Consider the following 20,083-nt stretch of genomic DNA (forward strand, 5'->3'; position numbering starts at 1 on the left):
ATACTTCTATGTGTAAAATGAGCAAGTGCTAGGTATTAACATATTATTCAGTTACCTGACTTCTAAAATACTCAAGCACAAGAGAAGATATATTCATATAAACACTTGGGGAATAAACACACGATTGAACAGATATTAAAAAAAAAAAAAAAAAAGATGTTACCATATTTTAATTGAGGGTGGTGAAAAATGATGGTGTAGCTATTTTTAACCCAGCACAGTTCTGCACAGATTGATTTGAGGAACTCAAACCTCATGAGTGTACACTTGGAGGAGTCCCAGAGATGGGCACATATTAGTATACACCCCTCATCTTGCAGTTTTCCACAGCTGCGGATCATAAATACTCTTTAATGTCTCGGGGCAGAAATATCAGGTTCACCTAAGCCATCCTCAGGTGAAAGGATAATATGTAATGTGACAGGGATCCTCAGAGGACCAGGTTCCACAAGGAATGGTAACCAGCAGCTTCAAGGAGGTTATGAGCAGTGATGGGACAGTAACCTCTCCTGCTTTTTCAGAAATGCTTGTTTTGACATGTTGAACCTCACTTCACAGTAAATTTTCCCATGTCTGAGCAGAGGAAAGGCTTTTCATTTTGTCTCTAGATTTACATGGATTTGCTGTGTGCAGGCAGGTGCTGTTTTCTTCAGCTTCCAGCTGTTGTGGATAGCTTTGTGTTTTGCTAGGATGATCAGGCATGTCTGTGGTAGGCACTGTTTATTTAGAAGAATGCTTTATAAAGCAGTGGGAGCAATGAAGCTTTTGACCTGTAGCTCTAAAAACACATGTGAAGTCAATCAAATGAAATACAGAATGCAGACTGAAATATATCACCGTGGGTTTTGTTTCAACAAACTCAGCTGAACCAGAGGAGGACTATTAATGATAGGAAGTGTGCAGGAATGACAACAAGGGTGGGGTGTGTGTGTGTGTGTGTGTGTGTGTGTGTGTGTGTGTGTGTGTAGAGGAAAGGCACCGAAAAGACACATGAATATTGGCATCAAGTCCTTGTTTGCAGTCTGAAACTTATGACAAGCTTTGAAGAACAGTAGAAATTATCTTTATCTACTAGAGAGGGATTTTCTTGGAGGAGCTGGAAAAGGCAGCAGAAAGCAGAGAAATGAAACAAGTGTCTCACCAGACTGCACCTCTGCCTCCAGCTTGTGCACATTACACTGCCACCTCAGAGAGAAGAGACCAGAGGAGGCAAGAGGGAAGGTCAGAGAGAAAATAAAGGACTGTGCAACATGCAAAAGTATGCATCCATGAGCATAGAACAGATCCAGTCACACAGGGAGGAGCTGGCCCTGTGAACTTAGCCCACACAGGATCATAATTTGGACTGTATCCTGGAGAGAAGTTGGGTCTGCCAGAGGGAGTTGAGTCCTGTGTCCCTGTAAACACCAGTTCTGTGCATATGTTGGTTGTCACTGGCGTTAAACACGGCTGATATTTCTATTGTAGAGTCTATGCATGCTTTAAAATGTCTTTTGGGGTACCCGATTCCATAATATTTTAACTGCAGTTGTGCTTTATTGTTACTGCAATTGCTGGTACTACTAGCTTTATACTTCTGTAGGATGCTTGATTATTTGTCTCACTATGCTTTTTAGAAGAAATGTCAGATTAAACCATGAAAACAACATCTAAATGCTTCTTTGAAGAGTGTAGAAACAGGATTAAAAATGAAAACCTCTTTACTAGAATAAAAGAAACCCTGCAGAGCTGTGATGTGACAGGATGACTAAGCCAAATATTCTTTCTTGAAGTGTCCTCTTTCTACAGGCAGATGGTTTGCTGTTATGATCAGGAGATCTGAAGCCAGGGAAATCATCCTGTTGTGAACATGCCACTGGGGAGAACACGTTTACTGCCCCCTTCTTGTATTCTTTTCCTTACTTTTGCTTCCTACTGATGTGGTTCCTGTAAGCAGTTGTGAGAGACAACTATCCCCTGCAAGGGAAAAGAGGCTGATCCTGCCACCTTTAAAGGAAAGGCAAAGAACGTGCTGTTTCACATTTCCACTCCAAACTGTGAGCACAGTGACAGAGGGGGTTATAAACCAATCATGGCTGGATTGATGGAAGTAGGAAAGGAACCAGTAATCATTTATTGCCATGTATCTATTTTAAGGTCCTCCTGCAAGCTGGCTATTTTCCCCCAACTCCCCTTTCTAGCCACACCATCAGTGATTTCTAATGTAATTCAGAATCTCAAAGACCATGAGCTATCAATGTTCAATTAACTCCTAAAGTGTGCTGTAGTGTCACACAGACCCTTGGATCTCAGTTTTAGTATCCATGCTGCCATTTCTGCCACAGCCAAGCCTTTCAGTTCCTGCTGTCCCAGGTCCTTGAGCTCAGCTGTCTCAGATGAGAAAACCTCTTCCACCTCTGCTTGTGCCCATCTGGTGCAGCAGTGCCGCTGGCACCCGGGACAAGTTCACTGCACATTGGCATGACTGCTTCCTACCTTTATCACATTCCACAATCCATACTGGACTTGCTGCTTTGCTCTCTCTCAAAATACCTGTGAGACCAAAGTGACTCTGACAGCTGCCTGACAAGCACAGGCATCTTGTCTTCAGAGTTCATGTGACCTCCAGTGCATCATTGGTGCCATGGTATTTTCACAACGTTAGATTCAGACTGGATTGTGACCTACCCTTCCTGTATGTGTCTTTGAAGCTCTCTCAAGCTGCTCCTGCAGGCAGCTAGATAGGTGCAAATTTCCTTATGTCTCCTCATGTGAGGAGTCTGCTGGGGGAGACATTCCGGAGTTCTACTGGAATTAATCTTTACATCTTAATTTGTTTCATTTATGTCGGAATTTCTGAGTTACTTGAGGCCTCCAGATTGGAGTTTTTATATTTCCCCCCCATAATTTGTGCGTAATTTAATACTGTTTACACTGTCAATATTTTGTATTTCCAAGAAAAAGCCTTGTGGCTCCAAGAGCAACCCAATGGTATTCCAAGGAAATCATTTAATGAAGAGATTATGATCATGCATATATGGATGCCTCAGTTTCATAAGGTCACCTCCCAAGTGTTACTGCCTTTTCAGTTGCTCATTAGAAACATTGTGATAGCTGCCATTTTCAGGTCATTCTTATGCAAATGAAATATTTCAATGTTTTTGCTTGCTTTCTACATGATCTGTAAGCACAATGCATTCACTTGTTTTTCTTCATTATACTTTTCTCCCTAGAGCAATAGGCTTCTCCTATTGTAGCTCAAATTATGGCTAGAGAAACTTTCCTGGGTAGATGAGCAGTGGACCATCTTGACCCTTTCATCTCTATTTCATACTCTGTTGAGAGTTCCTTTATTTCCCAGAAATATCCTCAGGTTACTTTTTAGTTGCTGCTGACAATTGTCTGCCCATTGCATAAATTCAGTCTCTGAGATCCAGAACTGGCATCTTTTCAGCTCAATAATACACATTTTTTTACTTCTGGTACCATTAGAAATTTTTACTTTTCCATACATTTTAATATTATTCCTTGGTCAAACACTTACTGGCACAAATTTGTTATATAATAAAAGTTAACCTCTATATGACCAGAGTTTCACTCCTACCAAAAGTGGATTGTGTTTGCTAATATTGATGTCTCTGGTGCACCTAAATATCATGGAAAATCAGTTGTGTTCTGTAAACCTGCAGGTGGATGGGGAAGAGGAGGGAAAGGCACTGATCTCTTCTCTGTGGTAACCAGTGATGGGATCCAAGGGAATGTCCTGTGCAGGTGTGCCCAGGGAGGTTAAGCCTGGATATAAGGAGAAGGCTTTTTTTTCCCAGAAGCTGGTTGGGCACTGGAACAGGTTCCCCAGGGAAGTGGTTGCAGTCACAAGCCTGACAGAGTTCAAGAAGCATCTGGTCAATGCTCTCACTCACACTCCCTGGTGTGACTCTTGGAGATGGTGCTGTGCAGGACCAGGAGTTGGATTTTGATAATCCTTGTGGGTTCCTTCCAACTCAGCATATTCCGTGATCCTATGATGCTATGTTGATTTCCTTGGCTGCCATGAAGAAGTGTGTTCCTTCCTCTACAGATCTCTGCTGATGTTTTTAAATGCCTGTGAAGTGTTGTGGTCCTTTTACAAACTGCAGATATTATCTTGTGTGGGTTGTTTGTCCACCCTGCTTTTCTCCACTGTGGGTTCTGTGGATTCCCACACTGCTGGTGCTATGCTTTCCTGCCTCTGTCTCATTGGCAGAAAAATTGTGGGTGTATTTTCATGTCCACAACATCAAAGCAGCATTTAACCTTTTCAAATTTCAGGCAGGTCCTTCAAATGCTTTGTTTTAAGTAGATTCTGGGTATTTCAGGATGCACTTCCTTGAATAATTTTTCTGAGAATCTGTGATTTTATCACAAACTGAATTCCAAAATTTTTTAACATAAATCATAGCCAAATTTTTATTTTTATCATATTGAATTGTTTGTTTGAAAACAAACAACTCACATGTTTCCCTTTATCTTGACTGTAGTGCTTAGATTGCTTTTATAATCTTTAATAATCAACCTTCTTTTCCCAAAATTATTTGAACAATCAAGGTACTTCACAACTTCTGTGTCAAAAACTGAGCTACCTTAAAACTGGCACTTCTGTTTAATGGATACAGACTGAAGTACTGGGCAAGCTACTTCACTTACCTTCTGTGGCCTGAAAGAGCTTTGATTTTGACAAATCGTTTAACTTCTCTGTTTTTCTGTTAGGAGATTTTCTTGCTGTTTACTATTGAGAAAATCAATTGTTCAATAATCATCTTGAGTGAGGAATTTGCTGTATGCAGTGGTGGATTTCACACTGAGCAGACTTTCTTTGTCTGAACCCATTCACAACTCAATCAGTTCAAATAGCAGAACCTATTTGAGAGATCTCTCAGGCTGTACAACACAGTGCATCTAAGATGCAGCTAAAAAATTGAAAACGCATAGTACCTAGAGGAGACAATCTGGGAAAAAAAAAAAAGGTTTGTTAACTTTTTATCCTTAAAATTTTGAATCTGATGGTACCAGTTACCAAAAAGTGGTGAACTGATTTTCCCAAACAGATCCTGACAGAAATAGAGAAATATTTTAATGTAACCTCTGCATTGTAAATGTGTTATCAGTGGACCTTATCTTCAATTTTTGTGCAAAGATGTGCTGTACATGCACATTATAGTATATATATGGTAAGTGTGTCATTGCCAAAAGTGAAAAAAAAAAAAGCCAAAAGCAAAACGCCTAGATGAAGCACCTGCAAAGCATCCAGTAATACTATTAGTTTGCAGACAATCACTGGCCTTGTAACGGTTACATCATTGTAATCATTGGTTGTAATCACCAAATGTTTTTCAATTTTCTGGATATTCAGCCAAAATATTTTACTTCCTTCCAGAAATAACATAACACTACTGGAGAGCTGTCCAGTGAACAGCATAAATTAACACTCTTTACTAATCTTGGTTACCTTGCTGTGCCAGCTATAGATTTCAATAATGGGGAGGTTTTAATTGAGTTGGTGGACATAAGTGGGATTAATATGCATTGCACATGTGCAACACTCTGTAGCAGCTAATAGGGAATGCAGATTTTCTAATAACTTCTCTTCACCTGGCACATTCCTAATAACAAGGAAATCTTTTATCTTGGAACAACCGTTCAATGGCGGGAGTTAGTGATATAGATTTTCTTCTGGTCTGAACAGGTTATTTTCTTTTGTTTATTGCTGTCATTTATGCTCATAATATGGGTTTTGCAGCAAAGCAGCTAATAAATAAGCCTTATCTTCCTGCCCATTTCTATAATAAATTCTGTGGCATATTATAAAGATGATAAAAGCTTCAGCTTTAAATAGAAGCTGTAACCCAAAGCCTTGAGTAACCAGTGATCAGTCAGCAGTAAGTGTGGAATATGACAGGGTAGGAGCAGTCTGGCAACTTGAGATGCACGTGTACCTCAACATATGAAATACCACAGAGTCATGGGGTAAGTAAGTTTGGAAGATCAGATCCCATTCATAGCTTAAAGCTTGAAAATCTTTGAAATTAGAACTAAGCCCTACCACTCCAAACAAAATCTCTGCAATTTGCTAGAGGGACAATACATGCCACTGTGCTGAAAGTCTTGCAAAAATTAAAGTTAATGACACCAAGTAATTTGCAAATTTGTATTGGTACCCAGTGCTTGGAGTTTAATAAGGAGGATATGCTGCTGCCTGCAATTAGATGGGAAGAGTTCTTGATGGGAAACCTTTAAAGAAGGTACAGACAGACTGTCCTGTACCCAACTAGCAAATTTAATGACTTCCAGAGATATCAAAGAGGATACTCCAGTCTCTGGATGGAAAAAACCTCATTCATTTAAGATTTCATGTAGCAGTACTTAATGTGTGACTTTAACCCAATATGAAAAGGAAGAGGAGAATGAAAATTTCTATGGTTTTTTAATCTGAAGTGGTTGAGAAATGGGGTCACACCTTCCTGTGAACTGCAGTCCTAGAAAATTCAGAGAAAATTTTCCCTGCTCTTGGCTCTAAAAAAAATAATCAGAGCAAATTTTTAAGGCGTAGAACCAGAGAGTGAAGGAATCATGACCTTGCATGATGTTGTGGTGCCTGAAAACAAAATTTAGAATAAACTTGTGGAGAACGCGATGCAAGCACTACTCAGGCAGTAAACTTTACTGGTAATCTCAGACTCCTCTTGTTAGGGTCTGTAGTGTGATCAATGATAATATACAGGATGCCAAAGGGCTGAACAGTGAGCTGGTACTATGTCCACAGTCTGATAGCCATGCTTGGCTAAAGATAGTGGAAAGACTGAGGAACTGCACTTATTAATGCTCTGCTTTTCTTGCACCTACACAGACATCAGAAACCGTTTTTCTACTGCTGGCTTTTAAAGATGTTTTGTAGTCAGAGTTAAGGTGGCAGTAAAGCCAGGTAGTGAGGAGTAAAAGGTGTGAACTGAAGGGAGGATGTGTTGTGGAAATGAGGGAGCTGTTGCAGAGTATAAGCATGTATTTCGTGTAGCAAAGAGTACAAAGATTAGGTGACATTTAATGCTGCCAAAGTGACAAAAGCTCTGATTCTGAGTGATTATGCAACGAGCAGCACTGACTGCTGCCTAGCATTGCTTTAGGTGGTGAACACAGCACAAAAAGAACATTGAAATGGCAAAGTCATGCACTTAGGAAAGGAAAAATCTGAGTATCAAAGTACAGCTTCAGGGGGCCCTGACTACACCTGTACTTGATGACATCTCTGGGAGAAACCACTGCAGAGAGAGCTCTACCTCCCACTGTGGGCTGGGGCTGCAGCCTCATTCTCTCTGTTGGGAGAACATAGCTAATGGGCTCCAAGAATTTTGATTGATCATAGCTTTTAAAGCAAGAGGGTATCACTGTGACTGGTTGGCTTATGAAACAGCCTCCACACTTCCTTGAGTGAGTTTGGACACACACATACAGAGAGTTGCAAATTCTCTCTGTGTCATTAAAGCCACATGTCCCAGGAAAACCTTTTGTGAAAGGTTAAAGGTTAGATCCATCCTCCAAAAGCTCTATGATTTAAATCTCCACCCTCCAACAATCATAGAAATAGTCTGAAATGCAGAAAACAATATTTTTCTCTTCAAGCCCATGGAGAAACTGTCACCCCACCCCCAGCCTCCAACACTGTTCCCATAAAAATATGTCTGGCTCCCTGTTTAAATTTTTGGGCACAAAATGTGTAACTACAGCAAAGTTGCAACAAGTCAGACAATCAGAGACAATCAGTCAATCTTAGCTATTGGTGGTACTATTAGCAATGCCTGCTTTTATAACCACAGGGGGAAAACATCAGTGAAAAACATCAGTTCTTTGTACTGCATAGTACAAGGCTCTAAGAAAATGGTCTTCATGACTCGTTTCTTAAGTGCATGTTGTTGAAAATGTCATGAAAGTTGAATTGCACATGATATTGTAAAAATAGTTTTCCTAAAAAATATATTTTCCACAACGTATCTTTAAATCTTTCCATGTGTATTTTTAACATTACTCATATTTTTTTATTATCAAAACTTATTCCAAGGACATTAAATTATGGTCAGGTTTCTCATTATCAAGGTATTATTCTGTTATTAAAAAAAAAATATGGAGAGAAAGAGATCACAAAAGGGCAGACACAAAGAGATTATATTTTATTGCAGACCTGACACATTGGTCTGCTCCTGTTAAATCAGTCTAGTGACTATGTGGGACTTTGTGAAATATAAATACACAAACCAATTTTCCCTTCAGCATGAAAGGATAAGACAGCAAAGCAATCTCACTTGGAGCCTGGAACAAGGACAGAGACAGAATCACACAAAAATAGGGTGCGGAGGTTTTCTTTCTTAGGCTTCTGAAGAATAAGAGGCTGTATGAGGCAAAGGTGATGCTGCTGTTAGGGGTTTATCTGATGCAGTGTGAGCTGCCTCATATTACACCCACCAAGAGCTGGGTCTCCCCCATTGCACAGGCATTTGGCATTTTGTCTCCCTTTAAAACAAAGTAGCTCATGGGGTTTGCTCTCAGACACAAACACACATATTCACACACTCCTGTTGAAAGAGAATAAAAAATTGAAAAAATATCTTCACCATGGGACACTTATCACCATGGAACATTTATTGAAGCTGACAGGGACCAAAAAAATTGTTTTAAAAAGGGGTTGTGCAAGAGCTAAGTGAAGGGAATGGGCTGAATTCCCAGCTGAATGGGCTGAATTTTAAAATGAGGTTTCCATCTCAAACAAATTAGAGGAAAATGTAAAATTCTTAGTGTAATGAGACAGGAATCTAGCTCTTGTTTAACAGATAGCTCTGAGAAAATGAGTGCTAAGAGCTTGTGATACTTTTAAGGACTTGTACAGAGGAGTCAATACAAAGGATTATTTTAACTTACTGCTAGATGCAAAGATATTTGCTGGAAAAGGAATAATTTGCATCAATTACTTTGTTTTAGTCAGTCAAAAACTGCCACTAAAAAAAATTGTTGGATCATTTTCTTTTGACCATGATAGGTTATAATCTCATCACAATGATAGTTTATAATCTCCTTTCCATGCTGCTTTTAAGATGATTCCACACATTGTTCAAGCCAGGCTAGATCAGACTTCTGTTTAACACCAATAGGTTGCCTAGCACTATAAATAAAAAAATCTCCTTTTCTCCACCACCAGCTTTCAATCACAAGTGTAATGCGACTTTAGGAATTCTGTTTAATACCTTGGTGCTTCCATGGGCAAAGATGAAAAGCTTCTCTGCAAAGTCAATAGGTCTCCTGAGAAGCAAAGTAAGTGCCACAAGACCTTTATAATTGCTTTTCTTTGGCTGACTTTAACTGATGCTGTGGGCATTTGTCCTCAGCATGGCAGTTTGGCCTTCACTGCCCTTTGCTCACACACAGCTATTTCGGTAGAGAGAAAGTGTATATACAGATATGTGTGTGTGTGTGTGTGTATACATGTATATATGTACATGTATATATATATATGCAAGTGGCAGTGTGAAAAAAAATAGAATAAATATTTTACATAGACAATGTAGTAAATCTCAGCATAACAATGCATATCTAAAGAGACGGTCTCAGTATAGGACTTTTTGTTTAAAATCTCAGTGCTGGACAAGAAGTAAGGCATAAATGCTGTATGTTTGCTTTTCATTACAGACTTTGCATGCACTCAACTCATTCCGTTCAAGAGCCTTTTAAATGCTATTGAATTTGCCTCAGTGCCATCTTCTTTGCCCTAATTCCTTCACTCCCTGTGCTTTCAATCACAGTGTCCTGCAGATCTACTGCCCTTCAGGATCAGTGCAAGGCCTGTCTATGGAAATAGAAATAGCTAGGAGAGAGATTCAAATAAGATCAGCTAAAGAAAACAGTGGTTAATGGTATTAATTAATTTTTTTAAAGCTTAACTCTAAAAAATTACTTTAAAAAAAAAACCTATTCTTTCTATTCTTTTTTCAAAAAGTATATGTTAAAAATAGAAGGGTTTTTGGCTCGAGTTTTCAATGCCAAACTTTCAACCCCAGTGCTCCTGAGTAGTTTCTTTTCAAGGTGCTAGGAAATTAGGGTGCTTCTTTGTTAAAACTGTCTTAATGCTGACTGTTACTTTCTTTGGTGGAAGTGTTCGTTCTGCTGGGAATTTTACTTCAGAATGCCCTGCATTAAAATCTGCCTACAAAAGAAACCTACTTATTTACCACACACTCAAAACTGAGAGCAACTCACACAGCTCAAGTGGAGATAAAACACACCATTTTATCTCCTGGTGTCAGGGAGAAACGACTGGAGGGAGGCCACTTTTTTAAGCGATCTAAATCTTGTGTGGGGACTTTATTTCCATGATGATTTTGAATGAGCAACCAAAGCTCACGGGTCATGCTTGGCCCAGGGCTTGGTGTGTGACACATCCCTACTGAACTGTGCTCACCCAGCAGGTCTCCAGGCCAGGCTTGCCCTGTGCCCAGCACGTTTTGCCATTTCTAATTAAGCCCAAAATGACTTTCAGCTTTGATGATCTTCCTGCTGCTTTTTCCTTCCCCCACAACTAATTTCAGACGTTCACATTCAGTGAGATACAGGAATAGAAGCAGCTCAGCTTGCAGTCGCCCTGCGTTAGGAAAGCTGAATATAAACAGGTTTCTGAGCTATAGTTTACACCAAAAATCAGAGCATTGGAGACAATGTAGCCTGGTTTGCTGGAGCTGGCTGCAAAGATCATACCAACTTCCTAAACTAACTCTGAAAAATAGCCTCCAGCAAATTCATGTCCCTTCCTAAGCTGCCTGCGACCTAAACTACCCCTCCTTAGTGGGGTGACTGTCGCTCTTCTTGCTCTACCAGAAGCATCCTGATCTGGCCTTACCTAGTATGACCTAATCTAGAGCAAACTGCAGCCCCGAGTTGCACACATGCATGGCTTTCCAAATTAGTGTCTCAGTGCTCTCGGTTTTACTTCTTAATCACATTTTTAATTCCTCTGTTCTCAGTGAACTTCCTCAACCTGCTTGAATGAACCTAATGTTTCTCTATCAATACAATTTATTAATCTATTTTTTTGTTGTTGTTTCTGGAGGGAGCCTTACTCTCTGCCTTTAGTGTATAAAAGAGGAGTACATGCCAAGCAAAAAAGTAGCACCAGGATGTGGTGTCAATCCAGCAGAGTTACTGCTTCTGGGAAATTTTCTGTTCCTAAATTATTCTGAGCTGGTTCAGAAAAGGGTTTCTTGTAAGAAGGTAATGAAGAAATTCCCCTTTTGCCCCAAGGTTACAACTTATTTTGTTAGACCAGATGAAATGACAGCATGATTCTATCAGGACAAATCAAAGTTTACTGAGCAAATCTGTGTTCTATAACCTGATTTATTGGTGCCATCTGCCAACACCCATGAACAGATGCTATGTAGGACCTCACTAGTGTGCAATAATGACTGGGAGAAACCCACTGCAAATGACTGATTTTTTAAAGTTACTGAGTGTAGCAGGAGAAATAACTAACATAATGAAAAAAATGTCTAGGAGAATGTATCCCAATGCTCATTTTTCAGTTCTGGTTCTCTGACAGAAGTACTTCATAGCATCTTCATCTTCAGATGTGGGTATGAGATGCAAAAATAAACCAAGAACTCACAATTTCCTGTGATTTTGCTCCAGTCCTTTGTTATTATGTGCTTCAAAGAAAAGAGAGCATTTTGGTGTGAACAGTTACAGCCACAGCTTACCCCAAATCAATGAATTCTTCACAATTCCAAGAGTTCTTTTTATGGTCGTATTCAAACAGGTCAGGATTGCCATACTGCTAGCACTAATGTCTTTCTTTTTACTATTTTTCCCCTGCTCTGCAGCTACATTCAAGCCCCGTGTACTCTGAGGGCATGCCAAGGTAGAAGCAAATGATTTGCAATTATTGCCACTGGCAACATTAAGTTTGCATTCCCATCTCTTCAAAAACACAGGGGAGCAAAAAGAGATAACAGAAAGACCAGCAACTTGTTGGGGTGGAGATTGGAAGTGTGCCTGGGATCAGTGGAGGCACTACAGAAGGTGAGGGAGAGCAGCCCCAGCTCCTGTAGCCCCAGGGAACACTTGTAGAGGTGCAGGAGTAGCCCAGTCCCAGCATCCTCATGGCCCCAGTCCAGCCTCCCACTGCCTCCTGCCAAACTAAACATCCATCTCTTAGCAGCTGCATCAAAATTATAAGCTGAAGTTGTAGTGATGGAAGGACACTTTGCCTTCTTGCCTAGCATGCCCTATTCAACAGCCCACTCTGTCCATACCTAGGGCATCACATGGAATTCATTCAAACATGCTCAGGAGCAGGTTGTTAATGGACACAGCCTATCCAATATCTGACAAAGTTGTAAAATCAGGGAACAAAACTTTCAAGCACTGTCACTCTTTCAAAAGCTGAATTTGGAACTGAAGCTGAAGAGCTGAAGAGTAGAAATCCTCCCTCCCTTATTTTGCCAATTCATTAAAATCATACACTCATGGAAATTCTCCATAGAGAAACTACCACTGAACTATTAATAAAATCTTCCTGAACTATTAATATGATCTCTGGGAGCATTAATTCTCCTTGGGAACTGATTATGTAAGTGCACAGGCCTGAATATGTTGGTTTTATCCTCAGTTTACCTGACATTTCACTTTAAGTTTTGTTTATGACTGATATCTTCCTGAATCTGGGGGCAATTATTTTCTTTCCAGCGGAATTGTATTTGGATTTGCAGTAAACTGTCAAGTATGGTTGAGATAGAAGTCCATTGGGGTGTGTGCTTGGTTTTCTCATTAGAAAGAGTAAAGGTTATGAAAGCATTTTAAATAAACGCTTAATTCTTAATTAATTTAAATAAAGCTTATTTCTCAAAATTCAGATGTTCTGCAACTTAGAAATGTGCTGCAATATGGATTTTGAGCTCAGGTCTTTGGTCTATTATGTCAATTCATGTAGTTTGAAAGGAATGATCTTGAGCATCAGGTTGGATTCATTCCTGTTTTTCATATTCCAAAGATGGATTTGCATTCCCGACACACTTTGGTGTGAGGAGATGTTGGAAAATCATGTTGATTTTTAGTTTCCAGGCAGTTCCAAACAACACCATAATAAAAAGTTTCTGATGCATACTCATACCAAAAGAAATAGGTGTTGTCAAGGCAAGAACAGGCAGAAAGAAAAAACAATAGTCTCAAATCGACCTCATGCCTTCCAAGCACCCCTCCTAAGCTATTTAATGAAATATTGTGTACCAAAGGTTTTCAGTTCCAGGCTCAGTTCAAAAATTTTTCTGCACAGTAGGTCTGAGCAGGGACAGGAAATGATTATCGCCATAACATTGTGCTCTGACCTGCAAGCTTGGAGACACTTCTATCTGAAACAAAAGATGCATTGAGGCCTGCATGGATTTGGGGAGGTCTGCTGCAGCTCCACTGTGCTTATTACTTTCTTTTTAGGCATGATAAAGAGGAGAATAACTGAAGACAATGAATAAACAAATCTATAAAAGCAAAACAAAGACAATTGAGGTGAAAGAATAGGCCCATCAATGGACCCAGTTTCATATAAATCAACTCAAACTCTATGTTTGGTTGATTTTTTCTCTCTCGATTTGCCTATACTTCTCTGGGAAGGTGCTACTGCAGCATTTCTAGATACATTCCTTATTTTAGATCAATTTAAGTCCCACAGAAGCAGCCTGGTATGACTGGAGTGAGCCAGCCGTCCAAGAAGACATCTGAAGTTCTTTCACTGAAGTGTGGATTGGATGAGTGTACAGTGAGGTGGATTGAGAACTGGCTCAAAGGCAGATCCCAGAGGGCCATAATTAGTATCACAGGGTCAAGCTGGGGTCCTGTCACTAGTGGTGTCTCACAAAGTTCAGTTTAACTTATTCATCAATGACTTTAATGAAGGGGCAGATGCCTCCTCAGCAAGTTCAATAGCTAAAGAGGGAATGGGTGAAAACTGATGCATGGGAAGTTCCACCTAAACATGAGGAAGAACTTCTTTACTGTGCTCCAGGGTTAGCACTGGAACAGATTCCCCAGAGGGGTTGTGGAGTCTCCCTCACTGGAGGCACTCAAGAATTATCTGGACTCAATCCTGTGCCATGTGCTCTAGGATGACCCTGCTGGAGCAGGGAGTTTGGACCTGATGGCTGTGGCTCCTTCCAGCCCGATCCATTCTGTGATCCTGTGATTCCCTGCTATTGCTAAGGAGCAGGTTTGCTTGATTAGGACTGGATTGGATGTGTTTACTTTGCAGTTTCAATGCTGAGCAATGTGCTAACGCGTCTAGCCTTATTTTCAGAAGAGAAGACAGTCATGCCCAAAAATAATTAGACCAATTCATGTGTACTATGTTTAATTTATAACATTGGAATAAAACTTAAGTATATGCTCAGGATGGGGTATTTTTGACAAGGAATCAGGTTAAGAAAAGGCTCCATGATCCCAGAGTCCATTTCACAGTAGACTCCAAAAAATGTACCTCATTATAAAATACACCTTCCCAAGGAATCACAAGACATGAGAAATCAAAAGAGAATTCCTAAAAGCAAAAGCTCTCCAGCAGAAAATCAATTTCAGCTGCTTTCACCTTGCCCCAGGGAAAGCAGCAGAGTCACTAAGTGGGGTGTGGGAAATGTCTCATACATCTTCCTGGAGCTGCACAAGGCAGACCTCCAGACAGGAGCTTTTCTTTCCAAGACAGCTCTGCTCTAATTAGGGACTTCTACAAAATTAGTATGTTGCAGTTCTAAACAGTGTCTGGATGATTCCCATATCAAATTTATTTGGATTTTTTTTTTTTTAAGTCTTTGTCCTTGTTCTAATTGAAAGCCTTACAAAAGCAGGTGGACTGAGGGATGAAGGTCAAATTGAACTTAATGTGCTTAATAAGGCAAGGAACAAAGTTTAGAGGAAAGTTACACACACACACAAAATATTATTTGGGGATTTTTTTCTGACTGTCATGCTTCCTTTTCAAGAGTCTTTGTGCACTTTTTGGTGCACCTTCAAAATTAAAATAAAGCAATTGCCTTTAAATAAAATTTTTTATATTAAGGGCTTTCCTATAAGACAGATGTGTGAGATAGAATATAATTTATAGACTCAACGATCTATGTTGGGTGAACATAAAATTAATTTTCTATATAGGAAAGTGCATCCTGCTCCTTTTTTTCCTAGAGATGGGAGCCAACCTCTGGCTGGTTTCTATAATTCTCAGTATTTGGGCCTTTCTGGGTATTGTTAAAGCTGGTCAACATGTTCTAAAAAATACATGTTCCCCCTTGAAAATGAAGACTGACTGATATTTTCCACTGAAAATTATGATTAATATAATTTCTGCATTCCAGCAGGAAGGCAAAAAAATTTTTCTTTTTCAGGTCAGTATAAATCTCTGTGTCTTAAAGTTATTCCCCCGCTTCCAATCTTTCATTTCTTCACTTTCCTGTTCTTCAGACTCAGACTGGATTTTCTACACCGACATTATCTGCTACAGTACAGTCTGGATGAAACTGTGACAATTTACTTCCAAAGAGAAAAGGAGTCAGAAACTTCTTCCTTATAGATACAGCTTGTGGGATGGCAGCCAGCTTGACAAATATATAACTAAAAACAAACAAACAAACAAACAAATAAATGCAAATATGAGACCCTCCAGTTGGTCAGCTTGTCTTAGTTTGTTGTTGTTGTTTTTTTCAGTTTTTTTTTTTTTTTTTAGAATAATCTGTGAAAAGCTCCAAATCTTAAAATCTACATTCCCATGTGTGAGGAAGGCAACTGAATTTGTGAATTTTGCATTAGATGGGCATTTTATGACTCTGGTCTGGAATAAACCACAATGTTAGGTTGTCATATGGTAGAAAATCACTTTGGGCTTCATGCTTCTGTCAGTCCATGTGTTTTGCTAGGTGGGCTCAGACTCTCTGCAGCAGTTTCTCAGCAGTCAGTTGAAGTCACTGCAACGTGCAGCACTGCAGTACTTTATCTCAGTCAGATCTAAACTCTCATGAAAAGCAGTGTAAATACACTCTTCTTTATTGAAAATGAACACCCCAGCAGGACATATGTCATCCTTAAAGAGAACTATAGAATCATAGAATCACTGAACAGAATCATAGGGTTGGAAAGGATCTCAAAAGTCATCTAGTTCCAATCCCTCTGCCATGGCAGGGATGCCACTCATTAAATCAGGTTGCTCAGGACCCCATTAAACCCGGCCTTGACCACTTTCACGGATGGGACATCCACAATTTCACTGTTCCAATTCCTCAGCACCCTCTAAGAAAAGAATTACTTCCTAACATCTAATCTAAACCAGCCTTCTTGTCTCTTAAAACCTTGTCCTGTCACTATCTGCCCAGATAAGAAGTCCCTCTCCCTCCTTTTTATAAGCCTCCCAAAGGTACTGGAAGTCTGCAATGTGGTCTCCCTGGAGCCTTCCCTTCTCCAGACTGAACAACCCCAACCCACTCTGCCTGTTTTTGTAGAAAAGGTGCTCTATACCTCTGGTGCTCTTTTTGGCCCTCCTCTGAACTCACTCTAACAGGTTGACATCTTTCTTAGGCTAAGGACCCAGACTGGGGGAGGGGGGGGGCTCAATTCATCATTTTATTTAAATGGAATTTAAAATGGGATCACCTGTGATATTACACACTGCTTGTCCTCCTGTGTGCTGGCCTGATTTGCCAATAGTCCTTCACAGTATATCCAATATGCAGATTTGTAATGATTTCTGATCAACTGACATGTCTGAGGTGGAAGCAGCTTATTTCTCTGTATAGCAAAAGTAAAAGTTATCGACTTAATGCCTGTGGCTGCTCAGGGCAACCCATGGCTAAAGAGTATGGAGAGTCCTGATGATATGCCCTGGGTTACAGGAGGTGGTGTATGCATACATATTGCTAAATCTGGGGGAAAAATTGACCTTGAAGCAACACAGAAGCTCTGCAGAGCAGGCGTATAAGGGGATTTTTTCAAATCATCTCACAAATCCACCCCGTATTCTCACCAGCTGTGCTCAATCTCTGATGCTCGGGAGGAAGGCGAGAGAAAGCCCCAGGACACCCTGTGCTAATTGTGGGGGGAAGGAACCTGCCTGGGTCCCAGAGCCAAAGCCCTGAAGGAAGAGACCTGATTACACTCTGCTTTTCGTGCTGAGCTGTAGGGGTTAGGAGCACACACAGGATGAGGACGGCTTCATCAGAATCTCCCTTCACAGCGGAGACAGGCTCCTCTCCTCCCCTTGGAAGCGTATTTGCACACAGGAGCAGCGGTCGTCTTATTATTTATGCCACGGGGGAAAAAAAAAAAAAAAAAAAAAAATCCTAGGCTCTTCCTTGACTGGCGTTTGTTAGATAAGATCGTAGGTGCAAAATACCCTTCAGAATGTACAATAGCCTGTAAAGGCAGGCCGGCCAGCACCTCCTCTTCTCTCCGGCGTGGCGGGCTGGCGGGCCGGGCGGGATGTGTAGCGCAGCTCGGCAGCGGGACGCTCCCTGCATGTTAATGCCCCGGTGTTCGCGCCCAGCCCGGCAGCGCCGGCCAGCGCGGCTCCCGCAGTTTCCATGGTGCCGTCATGGTGCGCCCTCCCCACACCTTCACTTATCAGCATTTCCCACCCATCCTCCTCCCTGTAATGCGCTGCTTGCTCACCCCGAAAGGTCAGCCATTGTAATGATGATTTTAAGCAGGGGGAGGCAGGGAGGCCGAAGGGTGAAAAGGTGAGCTCTGAGCAGCGCTGTGCGTGGGAACCGGGGGCTTGCCTTGCGCTGTACAATGAGAAATTCGAAAGCTTCCCCTCGAGGAGCGGTGCTCATCAACCCCCTCTCGCTTCCCAGGCCGGCCGAGTCAGATGCCCTGACGGAGTTAAAAAATGTTCATGAGCAGTGGCTGGAGACCCGACTTTAAATCTTCAGCATCTCCTCGGCAATTGATGTGTCAGTGTGTGGAGGGGCGAAGGGACTGCCTCTGTCCACAGAGGAAACTGATACAAACACTTACAGGCATCTTTTTTGTTTTTCCGTTTTCCTCCTGCCCCCACCCAGTGCTCGTTTGCAGATGGAAAGAGACAGACTTTTCCTCCGACTTTCATCCTATTGACCGCGGGGGTAAAGCGCTGCATCTCTTAACTGCCTTCCTTTCTTTTTTTCTTTAGGACAGCTTTCCTGCACGTTTTGGAGGAGTCCATTTTGTCAATCAGCCCTGGTACATCCATGCCCTGTACACGCTAATCAAACCATTCCTCAAAGACAAGACAAGGAAAAGGGTAACTAGATGAGGGTGAAGTGTGGGGGTGGAGAAGAACCTGCAGACCTGGATTTTCCAAGTAGTTACCTGTTTTCTTTTCTAGTTTTGTTTTTTTTTTTTTCTCCATTTTTCATATGATATAAGAGAATAGCTGTTGTTATCAAAAATTAGAGTTTGGAATGGTCTGGATTGAATCAATAGCTCAGCCAGGGACCAGAAATTTATCACTAACAAAGCATTTTACTGGGACATGCTCAGGGATAGAGAGAACTGGCAATGTGGAGGGATTATCAGGCCTGGCTGAAGTAATTTACAAGCGAGGGGAGCTTCAGCTCAACTCTTTTTGTGGGAGTAAAAATTCATATTTCATTCCTTCAGCAGGGTAATTGTTTTTACATGATGGTAACTCACTTGCTTCCACCTAAAGTACCCATGCCTGGAGGCTGTTTGGTCACACTGCAGAAGAGGCAGATCTTCTCCACTTAAACCCAAGTGAATTGGTGGTTCTGCAGCCATTTTAGCCATTTGTTCTCTGCAGTCTGTCAAACAACAGCTGAATAATCCCTCAGGAGACCCCAGAGCCCATCCTAAACTGGGTCTGACTAGGCAGGAAAAGGGTAGGACCCACCTGGAAGCAAAGAGGGATTAGAGAAACATGTGTTGCTGAAGCAGCACTGAGTGGTGACACAGCCTGGTACATCCCTGGAAATGTCTGTCCTGGGGTGCAGGGCTAGTGGCCCTCTCAGATGCTGAAGTCCTACTCTTTATGCCTGCTTTCACTAAGCTCCACTGTCACCCTTTTCTTCTCACTGCTCTTCACGTAAGCCTCTATCCTCTTACAGTAGCAATAATCAGTCATAACTCCTGACTTCTGCTTCTCCTGATCTGGTACTTAAGAGACTGAAATTGTCAAATGCCAAAAGCAATCGAATCAGAGTTTACATAAGTGTTAGTAGTACCAGCCTAATTCTTCAGCTGCCCACCCCGAAGTTAATCCCCCCTCTTCTGCCAATTGAGTAAGCCCTAAGAGCTTTTGAAATTCCCACCTGAAACTGCAGTGTCAACTAATGACACTCCACACCTCATTAGTGCTGCTATAATTGTACTTAATGAAGTAAGGAGAGGTGATGACTTTTAACTATTTTTTTTTGTTGTTGTTGAAGATCTTTCTTCATGGTAACAACCTGAACAGCCTTCACCAGCTAATACACCCCGAATGCCTGCCCTCTGAATTTGGGGGGACTCTGCCTCCCTATGACATGGGGACATGGGCTCGAACACTGCTGGGTCCCGACTACAGCGATGAGAATGAGTACACCCACACCTCCTACAACGCCATGCACGTCAAGCACGCCTCCTCCAACCTGGAGCGGGAGGCCTCGCCCAAACCCATGAAAAGGTTGGTACTGCCTTCGAAATCTGCTCTTTTTTGGCTCTCTGAACAGGTTCGGCATAAGGGCTCATCTGGCCCGAAGAGAGGCTGCAATTTGGCAAACATTAATGGTGAGGAGCACTTCACTCTGGGCTGTGCTTGTGGTGTGTTGGGAGAAAGGAAGCCTCTCGGTGGAACCGTAATTACTTGTCTGATTACTGTGCATGAAAATGAGGGGAAATTAATGAGCCCCTGCACAGAGCATTACAGAAAGTACATCAGGGTGAGGTCCTGCACGGTGCAGCGCACTCAGCGGCACCGCTTCAGCGCTGGTCCTTACTCCCTGCCGCTGCCCTGCTGCTGCTGACCCGGCTGTTATCGATGAGGGATTTACCTCCTTTAAAAAGCAGCTTTTGTACGATGAACACCACT

General features: G+C 41.5%; 1 protein-coding gene across 1 annotated transcript in view; it reads left to right on the top strand.

The window, feature by feature from the left end:
• The window catches only part of CLVS1 (clavesin 1), a 98,094-nt gene that overhangs the window by 60,113 nt on the left and 17,898 nt on the right, over positions 1-20,083 (top strand). The window contains exons 4-5 of the mRNA XM_030266257.4: positions 18,188-18,298; positions 19,443-19,678. Of these exons, the coding sequence (XP_030122117.1) occupies positions 18,188-18,298; positions 19,443-19,678 (347 nt within the window). The remainder of the gene's footprint in view (positions 1-18,187; positions 18,299-19,442; positions 19,679-20,083) is intronic.

Source organism: Taeniopygia guttata, chromosome 2 (assembly GCF_048771995.1).
Source record: "Taeniopygia guttata chromosome 2, bTaeGut7.mat, whole genome shotgun sequence".
NCBI lineage: Eukaryota > Metazoa > Chordata > Aves > Passeriformes > Estrildidae > Taeniopygia > Taeniopygia guttata.